The sequence below is a fragment of the Cynara cardunculus genome (assembly GCF_001531365.2).
Source record: "Cynara cardunculus var. scolymus isolate 2C chromosome LG 15, CcrdV1, whole genome shotgun sequence".
NCBI lineage: Eukaryota > Viridiplantae > Streptophyta > Magnoliopsida > Asterales > Asteraceae > Cynara > Cynara cardunculus.
In genome coordinates, this window is record NC_037542.1 from 11,696,854 (window position 1) to 11,716,209 (window position 19,356).

At 30.6% G+C, this 19,356-nt stretch overlaps 2 protein-coding genes across 2 annotated transcripts; one reads left to right on the top strand and one right to left on the bottom strand.

Annotated features, from left to right (window-relative positions):
* Positions 1-12,081: 12,081 nt before the first annotated feature.
* LOC112528248 lies at positions 12,082-12,872 on the bottom strand. The gene is made up of 2 exons (XM_025139229.1): positions 12,507-12,872; positions 12,082-12,428 (listed from the first exon to the last, which is right to left on the bottom strand). The coding sequence occupies exons 1-2, from the start codon at positions 12,837-12,839 to the stop codon at positions 12,300-12,302; spliced, it is 462 nt and encodes a 153-aa protein (XP_024994997.1). The 5' UTR covers positions 12,840-12,872; the 3' UTR covers positions 12,082-12,299.
* Positions 12,873-17,051: 4,179 nt separating this feature from the next.
* On the top strand, positions 17,052-18,253 carry LOC112528002 (riboflavin synthase-like). The gene has a single exon (XM_025138882.1). The coding sequence runs from the start codon at positions 17,084-17,086 to the stop codon at positions 17,942-17,944; it is 861 nt and encodes a 286-aa protein (XP_024994650.1). The 5' UTR covers positions 17,052-17,083; the 3' UTR covers positions 17,945-18,253.
* The last annotated feature ends 1,103 nt before the right edge of the window (positions 18,254-19,356 follow it).

Genomic DNA, 19,356 nt, shown 5'->3' on the forward strand with positions numbered 1-19,356 from the left:
GACCAACCCGTCGGGAGTTACGTTTTGAAAACATAAATGACAAGTCTCCTTGTCGGCAACTTTCTCAAGTCTACCTCTTATGTCATCCAAGTTGACGTGCTTATTGATGGCTTATCTCTAAGTCCATCTCACTTTAACATTTTCAAGTGATCAACCCGTCAAGAAGTGTGCTTGGTTTTATAAAAACTCGAATGAAACAATGGAACGTCGTTTACGAAACACTTAGCTACTTTCGTTTGGTTTAAAAATCTCACATTTCCGTCTCACACCCAAGCTATAAAAGCTTAGCTACTCCTAACGGAAAGTAAAAAATAAATGACGAAAATAAAGACATAAACGTAAATTGCGTAAAGTAAATAACGATAAAATAAATGACGGAAATGTAAATGACGATAAAATAAAAGACGGGAATATAAATGACGAGAATGTAAATAGCGAAAAATAAATGACGGAATGTAAATGACGAGAAAATAAATAACGGAATGTAAATAACGGAAAGTAAATAACGGGAAAATAAAAAACAATAAAGTAAATAAAGAAGAAGATGAAGATGAACTTGAAATCTTAAAGAACTTGAAGAACACCCTAGGAGAGGGTTTAAAGCAAAAGAAAGAAAAGTTGGGAGAAAAGAGAAGGAGGATTATAGAGAATCCAATGGATGATGGATTAAAAGTGTGTGAAATATGGTAACATTAGCCTCCTATTTATACCTAAAATGGGCACTAAAAGACAAAAGAACTAAGCTTGRAGGCTAAGTTTACCAACACTAGTTACATTACAACAAAAGTTTAACTAAAAAGTACAACCCTTAACCAAAGTTCAACTAAAAAGTACAATAGYCTAACTAAAGAGTACATAAGCTTAACTAAAGAGTACAACTGATTTTCTACTAAAAATCCAGTCATTTTACAGCTATACTCCACCTTCAAAAAGTCAGCGTCTTGTTCATTAAGCCCTCCAAAAAGTCGTGTAAGACCCAGGTCAACGCTGCACCAATGCTGTAGCATTTGCTGTTTTCACAAAAACTCTTAATTAGCTTCAATTTTGCATGTCATCAAGTCAACCACAATATTTAGCTTCATAATAACAAAAGTAAAAAGAAATAAATGAAAAAGGACTCAAAGTAGGAATGAAAAGAAATTATTGTAATTAAAAAGACGTAAAAAGAGCGCGTTATGTGTTAAATTCTCAACACATATCACTTACGTACAATTTACTTGTAATCTTGAATTTTAAGTAATATGCATCAATAAACAGTACTTTACACATTAAAAATGTTTTTAAGAGTTTTTATCAAATACTTTATAATATAGTATAGATTAATGGTTAATTAAGAGGGATTATATCCTTGATAAAAAATAAAATGAATGTATTGTAAATATCTTTTCATTATCAAATAAATATTTACTCATATAAATAATTTTTAAATTATACAATTTTAAAAATATCAAAATAAGTAGATAAATTTATAGGGGTAGGTTCAAATGTTAACCAAGTTTATTGTATTAACTTTATTAACCAATCTTAACCATTGATTTTTACAATAAACGGTTGTGATTTATCATATTAAAATTTTAATTTTTTAAATTTACAATTTTAACATATGTGAACTAAGTGGAAAATGTATTTATGTAATTTTTTTTAATGTAACTCCCATATCATTAATTAGGAATTACAAAATCAAAAAATCTAATGATTTTTGTTAATGTAAGAACCATATGAACACATACATACATACACACACACACACACACACACACATATATATATATATATATAAACAATTGTGTCAAATACGAACAAAAACTGACAATATATATGAACTTGGACTGCATAACATTTATGAACATAATAAAAATAGCTGCTAGACGAAAGAAAATAAATAATAAAAACAGGTATAAACACAATATAAACATTCAAGAGCGAGCCAATATTGAGATATGCAGCTACTGTACATATAAACACAATATGATCACTTGTGAACAATAATTCATTCATTATGAACACATTCGATAACGAACCAATATTGAGATATGCAACTAGTGTACAAATGAACACAATATGAACAACTTGTGAACAATAGTTCCTTCATTATGGACACATTCAGGAGCAAGCCAATGTTGAGATATGCATCTAATGTACATATGAACACTTGTGAACAATAGTTTCTGCAGTATTAACAATGGATTTATCCATAATAGCTTGAACGATACCGAAAACTTTATTACCGGGTATCTTCTACCAATCACAAATTCAAAAACATTATAGATAGAAAAATCAATATTATTAAAAAAAACAAGATCAATAATAAATTAACAAATATTATGAGATATTTTGATTTTGTAACTCTCAGTTAATGATATGGGAGTTACATAAAAAAGAAAATTACATATTTACTTTTGTCATTAATCTGGTGTCACGGATCTTGCTGTTGGTTTTGATTCCATGACGAGACTAAATCTCGGATAGTTACATTGTTATTAATGGGCAGTTACAAAACATCTCATTGTCATTAATGGACGATTAATAGACAACTAAAATCTTTTCCCAAAATACCTTTTGTAAATATTGTTCACTTATGTTACCTTGTCTATGTGTGCAATTAATTACACTTTATGTCATGAATGATCTTAGCGACAATAATTTTCTCTCAACCTTATCTGCAACTAATTTGATAACCACCTAAAAATTTCAAAATACATAATATCAAGGGTCAAGATTAGTTTGTAAGGTGTGTAACATCTTTAAAGTTTTTTTTATTTACTCTCTCTCTATCTCTTTATATATATATATATATATATATATATATATATATTACACCTCTTAAAAAAGATAAAAAAAATCTATTTAAGTTGTGAAATTAAAGTTTCTCTCAAACAATTTTTTATGCAATGCGTTGCCTCTTCACTTTCGTGGTCATTCTATCTTCTTTAGTTGTTTGGGTAACTCCTGCTTGCTTAGGTACTAGACAATGGATTGTCTACGTTGTGAGTGATATATCTGATGATATAGTTACTCTTGTTAAATCAGGAGATGATGATCTTGGAAATCATACCATCCCATTTGAAGGAAATTACAATTGGTCGTTTTGCGAGAGGTTAGATGGCCGCACCGTTTTCTATAGCTATTTCTAGTGGGGATCAAAATTTCAATCCTTAGCCTTATTTGACCGCCACATCAGAAATATGTGCATTCAAGCCCATTGGGGTGTTGAATATTGCTATTGGTTAGTACGACCTCAAGGATTTTATGTAAGTCCATTTAATAGATCGTTTGACGATAGTGATTGGGTGTTTATAAAACAATGGGATTAAAGATAATGTATTTTATCTTATTATATAAAACAAGATGTATTTGTAATAGACTTTGATATATGATATTTGAAACACAAGTCGAAAAAAGAGATGATGGTGTGGATTTTCTTCTAAATGATATTGCGAATAACCCTTTAAATTCATGTCGTATTTGATATAATCTAATCATGTTCTCTAAATATGCTTTTTTTTATTAACCTGGATATCCAATCCGCTATTCGAGCCTACTAATCCTTGGGCGATCACCTGCTTTGCAGATAGCCTGAAGTCACCGCATCAGAACCTCCGTGGCGACAAGGGGATTTTTATTCCTCCTTGGATTTGAACCTGTGACTTCCTGATACTTTTGATCTTTGGAGCCAAGCTCAAACCAATCAGTCACCACCCTTGTGGTTCTCTAAATATGCTTTAAGAACAACGTCAACTCAGATTTCTTCAAAACCACCACATTGATAGCAAATACTTCGATATTCACATCAAGAGTACAAGTCAAACTAAAAAATAATGGCCAAGCCTTGAAGTTTTTTCTCATAGGTCGCTAGTGCAACTCTCCTTTAGGTTGCTAGAGATTTTCTTGAACATTAGTTTCAGGTTCTTATGAAATTAATCGAAGCTTTTTGTCACAACAAATTTTCAAAATTTTAACCCAAAATAAAGAAATAGAAGATATGTGAGAAAATTAAATGTTTAAGAGAGATAAATTATTTTTCTAATCGATCCGTGAAATGTATTATCATTTTTTTATATCTGTTAAAAAAAATTTCCGATGTTCAAATTCCTTAGAGGAAAAAACAGTTGAGATCAAATATCATTTTTTTTAATTTAAATGTCTGATTTTTGATTTTAAGTTTCACCTTTACTCCTTTCTCATCAACCTTTGTGGTAAAGACCCACCTAAAAAGAGGAAAAGGGGAGTGTTAATGGTACTCTTTTAATTGAGGGTGTTGAATGTTTGAACATTATGTCACCTTTAAAATCCATAAAATATCAAATCGTTTTAATTATATATATGATATTTAACTATCATTACTATTTTATATACAATATATTAATTTAGTTATACAATACAATGATATATACTGCCTGCATACATACATATATATATATATATAGGCGGGTTACGTTGCAAACCACTTTCGACCAATAGAAAAATTCCGTTTTTTTCTTTAATTTTAATCAGTAAGAGTCTAATAGTCATTTTATCGTATATTGATTAATTTTGGAAGATAATAAATACTGTTAATTTTGGTAACATAATAATGGAAACATTTCATATAGAAGGAGGTAAATCATTTCTTCTTAATATAAATGTTTTACCATTAATATATTTTATTATTTTTTACGGGCAAAATGCACAAAATAACAATCTACTTTCATAAATTTCTTTATGATAGCATTGTACTTTCAGTTTTTCTTATTACAGCAATGTACTTTCAAACTATTTTTTATTAGAACATTGTACTTTGAAAAATTTACCCATTATAGCATTGGGTAACCTTTTGATTTAAATTTACTCATTATACTAGATTTCCATACCACCTCATTGTCCACGTAGGCTGTCCACATGTACTATAGTGATGTAACTTTCTCACTACATTATTGTACTTTCAAAATTATTTTATCATAACATCTACTAGTTCTTATTAAACACTGTAATTTTAATTTTAATATTTAGATATTTTACATGTTATTTAATAAATGTATTAAATGAATTAAAAAAATTCTAAATTATTCATTAATATACCAATATCAATAAAACTAGCAGAATACAACTTATCTCGCTAATATTTTTTTTAAAAATATGTGTTTTTTGAAAAAAAAGGAAAATAAGAATTGTTCATTTTTACCAAAAAATATTATCTTTTAAAKAWTATATTATATTTGTTCAAAAACTTTTWACTTGACGTATAAATATATTAAATTAATTTGATTTCTTTGAATTATTTATTAATATAACAATATTAAAAAATTGTAGATAACAATTTATTTCGTTAATATTTTAAAGAGAACTTTAAAAAATATATATTTATTTGAACAACATAAAATAGGAAAAGTTACTTTTTTTACAAACAAAATATATCTCGAAAATAATGTTTCATATTTATTTAATAAATATTTTACTCTAAGAATATTTAATTTGCATGCAACTTAATAAGAAAAAGAAAAAAAAATATTTTTTTTAGATCATAGCAATAAAAAATGAAAATCATTAATAATAATTTGAAATAGGTTTTTGTTTTAATTTTAGTTAAGTCATCAAAATGACGTGTCATTCACATCACCTCATTAAAGCCACACAAGCAAAAAAGTCAAAGGGTTAACCGGTTTAAAAGGTAACAGGTTACTCATTGCTATTATGGGTAGATTTTTTAAAGTATAATGCCTTAATAAAAAATAATTTAAAAGTACATTGCTGTAATAAAAAAAGCAAAAGTAGAATGCTATAATAAGATATTTTATGAAAGTAAGATGATATTTCATGCATTTAACCCTATTTTTTACCATTATATTTTATAAAAATATGAATTTTAAAAGCAGTAGAATATGAAATATGTGTTCCGTTTCATTGAAAAAATATATGTATATTAAGTAATGAAACTAATTTCATGTCCAATAATGACCAGCAAACAATTTCACAATATTTCGGAACGTTTATGCATGAAAAACGTTCATTAAATAAAAAAATATTCAGTTTTCAAAAATTTTCATTAAAATTTTAAAAATTGTTTCATTTCATTCTTTATATGTTTCATTGTTCAATACCACATGACAATCGGTCTTTCTTTAATGACAGTCACGTGAGTTCGTTCTATAAACGATGAAACAGTTTCGTTCATTGATTTAATGATACAAAATATTTATTTTAGTATTCAAAGTGTTCCATTATTTTTAGTTGATTATAATATGTTTTATATTTCATAATTTATTAGAATATACCTAACTCATTGTAGATGACAAGGAGTCACGTGAGTTCGGTATATGAAACGGTGAAACAGTTTCATTCGTGAAATTTAATGGTACAAAAAATTTGTTTTAGTATTCAAAAGGTTTCATCTACCTAACCAGTTACTAAATGCTTTTTGTAGTTATAAGCAGAGATGGCAAAAATGGGTCTGGCCCGACCGAGGACTGAGATCGGAACAAGTCACCGGTTTTGCCATTAACAAGTTACCAATATTGATGTGTCAAATGACATGACATGCAATTCAATATTATTGATGGACATGACTAATGATGTGGACTTTTTTATGCATACAAATATTTTTTATTATAAAATTTATAATTTAATAAATTTATAGATAATATATTTTACAAATTCAAGTTTAACAAGAAAAAAACCATAAAGCTATAAAGATTGTACCACTTTTATATATCAAAGAACATGAAAAACATATCCTTCAACCTAAAACACGAACATGAACAAAACCTTTCACCTAAAACAATCATCTCAGAAAATCTTAGAACAAATATAATAATGAAAAATAAAAATAAAACGATTCATATGCCATAAACAAAGGTGAAAACCCTAAATTTACGATTATGATATGGGTTATTCAAGATCGATGTTATCTTAGATTGGAGAATCGACAACAGAAGGTGATTAGAAGAGTTCGTCATGGGCATCTTATGATAACATTAGATCAGTTGGCGTTAGTCATTGAAAGACAAAGAAGAATTCTCGACCTTAAAAGAACATAAGGCAATTTGAATTCTATACAGTAGAAGATAGAGGATATCGATGATGAGTAGTTTGGCCACGGATTGGTCTCTTTTCTTCCTCCGAATCTGAAGCAGTTAGAAGCAAATGGTGGTGGTGGATTGGAACATATGTGAAGAAGAAGAAGATGATGTACGGAAAGAAGATGAAAAGGAGGCCACGACTTGGTTGGATTAGTTTTAGGGTTTTTTTTTACCATTTTTTAAATGTTTTTGTTTAGTTATAATAAAATTATGATATGGAATTACTTTTGTTTAATTTAAAAAAAATTATATTTGTTCAAAAAAACAAAGTGACTGTGGATTTTTTTTTTCCTTAATTTAAAAAATAAAAAATTAAAATTATATCAGGAAAACCTAATGTAAATCAACATTTTCAAGTCACTAGGTGAAAGAGATACCTAAATATTTGAGATTTCATTTTTCAAGTACCAAAATCAATATTTTAAAAATATGTTTCTCAAAATAGGAATTAGATCAAAGTACATTACATTTTCATATAATTTGCTCTATATATTATGTTTAAAGTATTACAAATTAAAATGACAAAGTAACATAAAATTCACTTAAATACAATTATTTAATCTTTCTAGCATTTTTCGAAACTAAATCTTCAATAAGTTCTTCATAATTAATTTTCTCTAATAAGTCGTTAAATTGAAAGATTAGCATATAGACGTATACTAGCTGTTGTTGTTTACCTTATGCTCAAGAACCGACAAAGCTCGAGTCTAGGGCTGAATTCTTTTTCAACTCTCAACTTTTTTGCGTGTTATTAAAGGGCTATAATATTCTGAACAATTAATATCACGATGGATGAAGTCAACCAACATGTAGGTGAGGTTGCTCGTCAAACAAGAATGAGAGAAACAAAAAACAATAAAGAGTGAGATTAAACGGGTCGTGCTTGGTGCTTCAATCATAAAATTAGCTATCGGGAAAATAAAGATGAATGAGACTAACCGCGTATGAGAGTTCAATCTTCAAATTAGAGAACTAAGGAGAAGGGATTACAAGATTTGCAATCGTAATTAGTAATCGACGAATCAACAAATCTGGTAAAAGAGAAAAGGGATTGGGCATTGAACTAAAATGCGGAAACACTATAATTGCCCAGGTCAAGATTCAACAAGAATGTGCCAAGAAAGCCATAAAGCTTTGCCTCATGGCAAAATGCATCCTACATTCCATTGGACAGGTTGAAGTTGAGGTGTATACGATAGTATTTTGTCAGCATAAACTATATTGTTTTTTTTTTAATTAATGATTCAAAAGGCTCAAAAAATAACGAGTAATATGCATATATATATATATATATATATATATATATAGGTTGGTTCAAATAGAAACCAATCATATGGTATAAACTATGGAAACCGATCTTGACCAATCACATTCTTTCTTCACTTCAGGTTCAAATCTAAATTATAAATTAATGATAAGGGTAATTTGGTAATTCAACCTTTTTGTAACCCCCAATAATTAATTGGGAGTTACAAATCTTAAAAGATACATCTAATTGTTCATGAGATTTTTATGATTTCTTTATTATTTCATGTTCATGGTATTCATTTCAATTGATTTTATACATATATTGAAATTGGTTGTCCAAGTGTACAAGATTTTCATTTCGTTCAAGATACATGGAGAATCCTATTGTAAAAGAATGTCAGAATAATGAAGACGATAAACGCTTGCAGTCTATGTTCATATCTGCACACATGCACAACGATCCTTGATTTTGAAAATGTTTATATCTATGCATCTCTTGCAGTCTATGTTCATATATGTTCACCATATGAACAACTTGTTTTCATTGAAAGACACAATCGTTGTTCACACGAACCCGTGACGATGTCATACGGTATGACATTGAAAAACATCACACCATATGAACATAGTGTTTACATTGTAAGACACAGATGTTGTTCACACGAACATAGGGCCGACATGTGAACATATATGAACATATGAACATAGTGTTTACATTGCAAGACACAGATGCTGTTCACACGAGCATAGGGGCGACATGTGAACATGAGTTGTGAATATGTTCATAATCGATCGTAGGTTACAAATCGGCTAGAGAATATCGGGTTCACGATGCGTGAGGATTTATTACCAAAATACCCTGTGAACAATTGTTCATAAGCAGCCCAATTAATTTAATGATTAATTGATTATTTTTTAATACTCATTTAATAATGACCGTTTGACCAATTTACCCTTTAAACAATTGTTCATACACATATCAATTAATACATTAATTAAATTATTGTTTATTTAATTTCATTTAATAATAATCGTTTGATGATAAAATGAACGATCAAGATCAGTTCACATAGTTTGTACCATATGGTTGGTTTCTATTTGAACCAGCCCCTATATATATATACAATGGGGATGAACAATAATTTACAGTAGGAGCTAGCATGTAGGTATGTTGCAGTCCCATTTAAGTAGTGATGTTATTTTTGAAAGTGATAGGTCATACTTGAGTCCGGTAGGGTAATGGCCGTGGTGGTTAATGTTTCCGAACATAGCAATTGCACAAGTGTTTGAGAGATCATTGATCTCTTCCAAGTGAGGACAGGCAATTTTTGCAAGGGCATCACAACATGGTTTTGGTTGGTAATGAGGTCCTTTGCATGAAGAAATGGGAGCAAATATATGAGACTGAGGGAGTCACAAAAGAAGGGGTCTACAAGTAACTCTAAGCCTCTTGATTTTGGAGTAAAACTCTATGCCATCAACACATATTAACCAATCTTGTACTTCTAGAATCAACACTCGACCAAAGAAAAAACATACCATAAATTGTAATCAAATTTATAGATATTGGAGTCACTCTTGTTTATATGTGTAACCAGTCCCAGATCGTCGGATCATAGCTGCTCCCAATCCCCTAGGGGGCCTAACTTGGCCATCTCTAGGTGTTATCTTCTCCAACATCCCAAGCCTATATCACTTTCGTTTTCTTGAAACAATCCCGACCCAGAGATCAAAGTAGCCCATTAAGTCCAATTAGCATCAAGTGTAACTATGTAAGGGTCCGTTTACCAATATTTTACTGGGTAGGTGCTTATCCGGTGCAATTGTACCATAAGGATTGCGATGTAGTAGTTGAGATCCTGGAGGATATGGTGAAATATCTCATCGATTCAAGATTCAGTTCTAAACGTCCACAATAATTATAACCACTAAATTTATCCAGACTGATTTCTTAAAATTACAATGGGATTAGTAGATGATTCATAACACCAACCCCACCATGGACCAATAGTATGTAGTAGGGTGGTTCTGCCTGCTTTACAATAGGCACACTACTACTGCCATGATAGCTGTTGTATTCAAGAATCTTAGACTATTTGCTTGCTAAAACATGCATTTAAGACATAGATTGGAATTATAAAATTCTTTTATTTTTTGAAAGTTATATTTATTTTATTTTATAGATAATTAGAATATTAAATAATTTTAATAAAATATTTTATTAAATTATTAATATTATTTTAAACAAAATATTAATTAATTAAGATATGTAATATTAATCAATTTTATTGTTGTTCATATTATATGTAATGGTTATTTATGATCATTAATTAATATATACTTTTTCTAAATTTTGTTTTAACAAATTCAAATTTTACAATATATAATATTTTTTGCTATATTGTTTATATTAATTAACATATTATATCATTCGAAATTTGTTTTAATTATATTGTTAGAAATTTATTTGAATTATATTACGAGATATTTGTAATTGACTATTTTTTCAATATGTCATTTTTTATCATTTTACCATAAAGAAGGTATTCATATAACCAAAGGGCCTTCGACCTAGCGGTATCATAGCCCTTGGCTTCCTAGGATGTCAAGGGTTCAAACCTCACCAAATGTGAGGAGGGTGTGTGAGTTTATTTGTTGCATTTGTCGTATATAAATATTATATACTTTAAAAAAAAGTATTCATATAACCCATTAAGCATGTATCTTGAATTAATAAGTAGAATCTGACTCATAGTACAAAAAAATAGTTAGGTTTTAACCACAAGAGTGGTATCTGATTGGTTTGAGCTTGACTTCAAAGATCAAAAGTATCAAGAGGTCTCAGGCTCAAATCCAAGAAGAAATAAAAATCCTCTTGTGGCCACGGAGGTTCAAATGCGGTAACTCCGAACAATCTACAAAACAGATGGTCGCCCTGTAATTAGTCGGCTCGCATAACAAATTGGGTATCCAGATTAATTAAAAAAATAGTTAGATTCAATCAATATGTGAAGTGTACACCAGAAAAGAGAAAATGTGTTCGGTGCATACACCATAAAGGTGAAAATGTGTTCGGTGCATACACCACTAGAAAGAAAAGTATCATCCATGAAAATTATTGTCATTAATGATCGTTACCGACAAATTACCTAAAGAAAACCGTCGAAACTTGATTGGTCGGTAATTGAAACTCATGCACTTTACCAACGAATGAAAGAAAAAATATCTAGCGATGGAATGTTTTGTCCGATCACTTTGTCAGTAAATTAATTTTACTGATGTCACCTATTTCATCTTCAATTAAATGATATGATTCACTTTTAAACGAGAGAGTGACGATGAAAAAGCGGCAGACAAAAGTTTGAATCACATGTTGACATGGTCTTCTCTTATGTCAACTAAGCTAAATCAAATAATGTTTTAATGGATATATTGTTTCTATCTCTCCAAATCAAATGAGCTAATTTGGATCATATTATTTTAAAGCAATATTATCAACTATAAATGAGAATATCGTCAAAATTAATGATCAGTTGATCAACAAATTCTATAAAAATATAAAAAAACTAATATAATTTTGATGAAACAAAAAATAATGTTAACAAAATAAAATTCACCACATATTTATGATTGCTAATTATCGTAACTTTATTTTATTTTAAAGCATAAATTTAGAATATGTTAACCTTGTAACGCTCTAAAAGCTAAAAACAACATCAAGAAAATATTCTTTTATCTTTTATTTTAAGCAAACAGTATGATTTATTTTAGAGGATATGAGTAATCAAATATTTTTATTAGATTACATGTTTAATTAAAATATGAAAATTAAAAAAGTGGAGTAAAAGATATCGAATGGTTTCTAAGTGTTTGGTACTTTGCAAACTGAGAATAGCAGCTAAATGCTATTTTGTGGAGCCAATCACACCACCACTACATCGATATGCTATGCAAACTTAACCCACAAGAAAACCAAATCCTCCCAAACGCTTCCTGTCATCGATGAGCAGTTACCAGCGTTTCTATAAACCTCAATCCGTCAAACCGAGGCGCAAATTTCTCCGAGCAACAGTTTGTCTTCTCCGGCGACGAATCTTCATTGAGTTTGCTCGATGATCCATGATCCTATACCAAAATATCAACGAATCAATTACAATCGGAACTCGGAAGTTGAAGTAAGAGAGGTTTTTCCTAATTCTTTACCTGGAGAGAAGGTTGATTTTTGAGATTGGTGCCAGTGATGGCGGAAGCGGCGGCCATGGAGGCTGCTAAGAAGCCTGGTTTCTTCATAGTGAAAGGAACAAATCCAGATCTGATCTCCAATTTCAAGGATGTAGAAGCGATTGGGTGAAGAGGGGTTTTTTGGAAGTGAGAATTTTTGTTGAGAGAGAGAGAGAGAGAGAGGGAATAAATGGGGAAAGAGGGGTGTTGGAAATTGGAACAGGTATAACTGCTATATATACGGCGTAATAGAAAGAGGACTCTGCTTTCCGATATTTTACGCGGCAAATAAAAGTCCGCCATTGTAGGCCCCATCTCTATATTCTACTCTACTTAAACCTCATACTCTTCTTCACAAAACTGTATCTGTATGAATGAGAAAAAAGGTTTTCGTATTAACAGAGATGTTATATATATATAGAAATACATATAAAAAAGTAAAGAATAATGGTTTAGAAAGAACTTGAAGATATTTTGAGTTGATGATGGATTTGGGTGAGAGGAGTGGAGTGGGGCATTGAAGGTGGGAAGATTGAGGACCAAACATTTAAAATGTGGTTGGAGCGAAGTAGGGCAAAAGATAATAGTGGTACACGTGTATGGAGAAGATGAGTCCACGTTTCTTTCTTTCTGTTTCCACAAGTTTCAAATGGACAACAACAATAGAGAGAGGAACCACCCAATTCACGTTCTCAGCCATTCCTCGTGAAACTCGATTTTTAAGGTTTTTGTATCATAAATGATTAATTGTTTATAGATTTGTTAATGAGAAGACAAATAACATATTTGCTAGGATATAATCTTATGGAATTTCGTGAAATCCCAAACATTCTTAAGGATTTCAAAATATTATGTTTATAAGATAGCAAATATGGACAATCCAACAAACTAAACATAAAATTAGAATGGATTTCAAATCATAATCCTTTAAAACTATTTCATTCCTACAAATCAAACAGATTTAAGTATAATCTCAATAGCATTACGACCATGCTTTTAATGTTTTTGATTATTTTTTGTCTCATTTTGTTTTCATTACTTTTCTTTAGGGTTGTACATGAGTTGGGTTGACCAAATTGAAGGCATTTGAACAATCCAATCCAATATTTGTGGTTTGAAAAATCTCAACCCAATCCAAACCATGCGGGTTAGATTGGTCGGGTTGAAACTTTGGTATATCATTTTACAATGTAGCCAAATGTTTATTTTTAAATGAAATAAAACCGAAATGATAATATATAAAAAAGACTAACAAATTCAAAAAAGAAAGTTGAAGGTTCATTCAAATAAAAAAATAAAATTACGGTTGATATTGTAATATAATTTTGAATATAGTTAATTATGGATTGATCGAATGTCTAATGTATATATGTTAATCAAGTACTTAAAAATCATATTTTCATAGTATAGTATAAAAGTGCATCGATTAATCGGGTTAGGTTGGGTTAAAATAACCCTAATTCAATTTGAACCCAATAGATGTGGGTTAGCCTAATTTTGTATCAACTAGGTATTGGTTTACCTTCAAGCCCGTTTTTGACATTTTATAGGCTATGGCCAAAATGTAAAAAGGGGCCCTAGATAAGTACGAAAAGACTTTCGATATATTGTTTTTATCATTAGACATAACAATGAGTTCCAAAATACTAATAACTTGTATTAGGTGATGGTAAACGAACGAAATTTTTTGTGATCGTGTTCGTTCGTTTAGAAATCAGGTGTGTTCGTATTCGTTTATGTTCGTTTGTTAACATGCTAAATGAACGAACATAAACAAACGGGCTAAACGAACATAAATAAATATTATTTGAATTCAAAGTAAATAAATAAAAGATTATATATTAAATTTAATATATAAACGAACGTAAATGAATGAACGAGACTCTTATTCATGTTCGTTCATCTAAGTAAACTAACAAAAAAAATTGTTCATATCCGTTTATTTGTTAAATAAACAAACTTCCTGCCGAACGGTTCGTTGAACGTTCTGTTCGTTTACAACTTTAATTAATATGGGAGAGTGAAGTTTGTTTTTCCAATTTGCAAAATTGTTTTTGATATTTTATTTTTGTTGTCGGCTATACAATTAAAATAACGTGATATAAGATTTTGGTGTTTAGTTAGAGGTATTAAATAGTAATCAATGAGAATAAAAATTAAAAAACTTATTTGGTTTTCTGTAATATAATGAGCTCATTTCTTCAAGAAGCCCAAAATTTTATTTCTAGTTAAACTGACGGGAATGAAAATTAATTACCATTTTCATTCTTTATCATTTTCTAAATTATTTTATGTGACAACTACATATGTGAAATAGTTGGCCTTTAAAATTTTATATAGTAGCTTCTAATGTTACTACACAATTATTATTATTATTATACTAGTATTTTTGAAGAAAATATGAATTGTTTTATCTTGTAACATGTATCTTTAAATGACATATTGAAGAAAAAATAAGTGATTTAGCCCAGTAGAGTGTGGATGACCATAGAATTCAAACGTAATTGTCCATTAATCATCCATGTCATAGGATCGATACAATAACATGTCACACATAAAAAAAATATCCAAAAAATTGTGTGAAATACTCCGAACATCGCATGTTGAAGTCACATGATGATTTAGATTTAGAAAAATGGTTGCATTCCTCTTTTGGTCATTCCCAACATCAATAATTGTTCCGTCAACAGTGCATCACAATTAAGATGCTACGACTTACCTGTTTTTATTAAGGTTGAAGGATGTTTTATATATGTGTGTGATGATATGTTTGCTATTTGATTGATGGGACACTTATCCTTGTTGTATCAACATTTTTGTCATCAAATCTATCATAATTGGTTTTCAACAAAACAAAAAGAAATGGTCGTATCAATCCTTTAAGCTTGGACTTGTTTTTACATGCGTAAACGTTCATGATCTCTGGCTTGGATGTGAACCCTTTCGACTCCCACTAAATTTACGATTTTCATTGTGAAGTCTCTTTACATGATTGGTGGATAGAAAAATCGGAGACAAAAGAAAATTTGAGGACATCATATTTTTATCCTCTCCAACGTAACATAAGAATATGAAGAGGAAAAAACTTGTGTCTATGAAACCCAATTTTTCTTTATTCAATTTCAAATGCATGAATTGATAATTGTGTTATTGATTATGTTGGAGTTTGGGCTCATTGGGCTAAATTTACATAACATGGGTTACAAAGTACATGGGCTAAATATAGATTGGTTTTTTGGGTATGATTTGGGATTTGGGAAGATGAACGGTAAGGGGAGGAAGTCGTCACCGGAGGTAAATTGTGTGTGGAGGTTTGGTAAGTTGTGCATCAATGTGTGAACATGAAGTCGGTCATAACCGGTCCCAGTCCCGGTTGAAAAGGTGAAGGCCGGTCAAGGCGAATCATAACCGGTTATGAGGTCGCGGTACGGGTCCTGATATTAAAAAATTAATGATATATTTTTAATATATTATAAAATTTGTAATCGGGTCAGTCAAATACACTTTAAAAATGCATTTTAATATAATTAAAATTACGTTGTCTTAAAAAATACATTATAAAATTATTTAAAAATACATTTATTCATAAAATTATTTTAATTTTCGGGCTGGGCCGGGCCGGTCCATAACCGGTCCCGGTCCCACGAAACTGCCAAAAACCGAACCGATTTGGCCATCACTACTTTGAACGATGTTATTTTCTCATTTATGCTTTTGTCAATTACTCTACTTCAATTAGTTTGAGGAAATTTGTATACATATTTTATCGATGATACTTAGGGGCCGTTTACATAAACAATTACCCGGTAAACACTTATCGGTAAAATTCAACACTATCGTTTACTTGTCGGGTAAGATTTTATTCACTAAAACGCATCGTATGCAACAATTTATTCCGGTAAGCTCTAACTATGATAAGAGTCGCCATTTTCACTTACCCGGTAAGACTTTTGATTCTTGCCTTCGTTCTTACCAGGTAGGATTCTTAGTACTTGTCATATTCATCCGGAAAGTAAATTGAGTTGGTAAATACTTACCCGAATATGCGTTTGATAAACGACACCTTAGTCATTCTATATATTAGTTCCAGTTAAATTATTGATAGATTGCTTAGCATCTTTGATATGTTGCATGGTTGGGTAAGTAACAAGATTCATTTTAGCCTCAAGCTGTGTTGAAGTTGAAGAATAGCAGGAACCATGCCACGTTTACAAAGGAGGTGGCATGCACCATGCCAATTGCCAAGTTTACAAAGCGACAATTGTTTTTTATTTTACAAATTGATTTATAAACCAATATTATTTTGATTAGTCTCATATTTTACAATAAAAATTAGCATAATCAAATCTTAATGCTCATTTTAATCATTTATTACGAATGTAAAATGGATTTTTTTAGTTTAATTAATTAAAAAATTATGCCAACTACACTGCATGTTCCTGATATGATCTTTTTATTTCTGGTTGGAGAGAATAAACAAATCTACCGGAAAATGGCTAAATAGTCGATGCTTGTTTTAGGCCTTAACAAGATTCATACACCAAGAAGCTCCTTCAACAATGGCGGTTTCATTCGTCTCTGGTATCTCAATCTCAAAAACCCTCATCAAAAGATCAACTCCCATCCCCAAATTCCCAGTTCAAAATCACCTCAACACACCCCAAAACTCTCTCAGATCAACCTCTGCAGCATATCTCAAGCCTAAACTCCCCCTGTCTCTCATCTTCAGATCCCACACACAAAAACCACTTACCCTTCACACCCACCAACAAACCCAAATCAAATCCCTCTTCACTGGAATCGTCGAAGAAATGGGACAAGTCCGGCAACTGGGTTTCGACGAATCCGGCCGATCGTTCGACATGACAATCCATTCACCAACCGTCCTACAAGACGTCAATCTCGGCGACAGCATAGCCGTAAATGGCACTTGTTTAACCGTCACAGAATTCGACCCCAAACGATTGGAATTCACAGTCGGAGTGGCCCCGGAGACCTTAAGACTGACCTCACTGATGGAATTGGAACAGGGTTCAGTGGTTAATTTGGAGCGAGCTGTGAAACCCTCGACAAGAATGGGCGGGCATTTTGTTCAGGGGCATGTGGATGGTACAGGGGAGATAGTTTCGTTGGTGCCGGAGGGAGATTCGTTGTGGGTTAAGGTGAAAACGTCGCCGGAGGTTTTGAAATTCATCGTACCAAAGGGGTTTATTGCGGTGGATGGGGCTAGTTTGACGGTGGTGAAGGTGTTCGATCAAGAGGGGTGTTTTAATTTCATGTTGGTTGAGTATACACAAAAAGAAATTGTGATTCCATTGAAGAAAATTGGGCAGAAGGTGAATTTGGAAGTGGATATATTGGGGAAATATGTGGAGAAGCTTCTTAGCAGTGGATTTGTGGAGAGTATCAAATCAAGATGATGATGATGATCCCATTTGAGGTACTTTTTTCCAGCTTTTTTGGTTTGATCTTGAACAGCAATGTTTGTGTAATAAGTGTTGAATGATTTGAGCTTTTTATCCTGGTGAATTTCGAATAGAAGTTGGTTTTGAAATCTTGTGTTGGTGATCATAGACTTCTAAAATGGAGTTCGCAGGAAATAGATATTGTTATCTTGTAAACTCGGTGCTTCCATTCCATCCTGTATCTGGTTTCCTATTTGAGCAAACTTTACACTGTTTTTACATTGATTCATATTTTAGGTAATGTAATTTTATACATTTGTTTTAGTACCAGAGATGTAAAGTTTCAAATATTTAAAGTTGAATAAGTCGTTGTAAGTGAATGAAAAAAGATCCAAAGGCAATAACCATCCAAATTATATAAGGTTTGGGTTAAATGTTTTCCGGTTTCTTAGAAAACTTAGTAAAACATCATTAATGACAATGAAGAAGACTAAATCAAACAAAATTACAAGCATCCAAAACAAATTTAGACTCGAATATTAGAATCATCTAAAAAACACTAAATTTGTTAAGAATTAAGAGATCAAAATCATTAAATAGGTTGTCGAGAGCCGTAAATGAGTATCGGTGCATCGATGAGAAAAGATTGCAGCAAATACGAGATTTAGGGTTTAGAAAATATAATTCAATTTTTTTTTTCATTTTTGTATGGAGCACCCACCTGGTGGAAACGAATTGAATAGATGGGAAAGTATCATTGTTTCATTTATAAATTTAGTTGATTCACTTGTATCAATTGAGAATCTCAATTGGTCTTTTGAGGCAATTATAGATCTTGGAAGACAGTTTTAATTGATCGATAAAAATTGAAGTTTTGTCTAGAAGCAGCTACTCTTAAAAGAGTACATAATAACTTATTGATCGAGCGCTCTTAAAAATTTCTTCCAAATGCGGAAAGAAATGAAGAAAAAGGAATGATGATAGGATTTTTTGATTTTCTTATAAGTTATGACAAAAATAAGTTCATAAAGAAAATTGAGAAAAACAGATATAAAAGAGTAATTTTTGTAAAAATAATATCATTTTTTTTCATTCGATTCGATTTAAAGAAACATAAAAAACCGTCTTCTTTTAAGTCACAAATAAAAAGGTTTATTTCATTTCACTTCTTTTTTCTTCCTAAATTTAATTTCTTCTTTTCCTAAACTCAATAACATAACAACATCTCCAATATATTCTCTAAATTGAAGATTTTTACTGCAACAGATTTTCCAAAACATTCTTCAAATTAGAGAAAGTAGTAAACAGAGGAATAAAAATACTTAAAATTAAATGTTTAAGAGAAAGAAATAGTATTTCATAAAGAGTATAAATATTTTAACAACATAACTCATATTGTAATCCACTTTACCATAAAATTTTGAGTT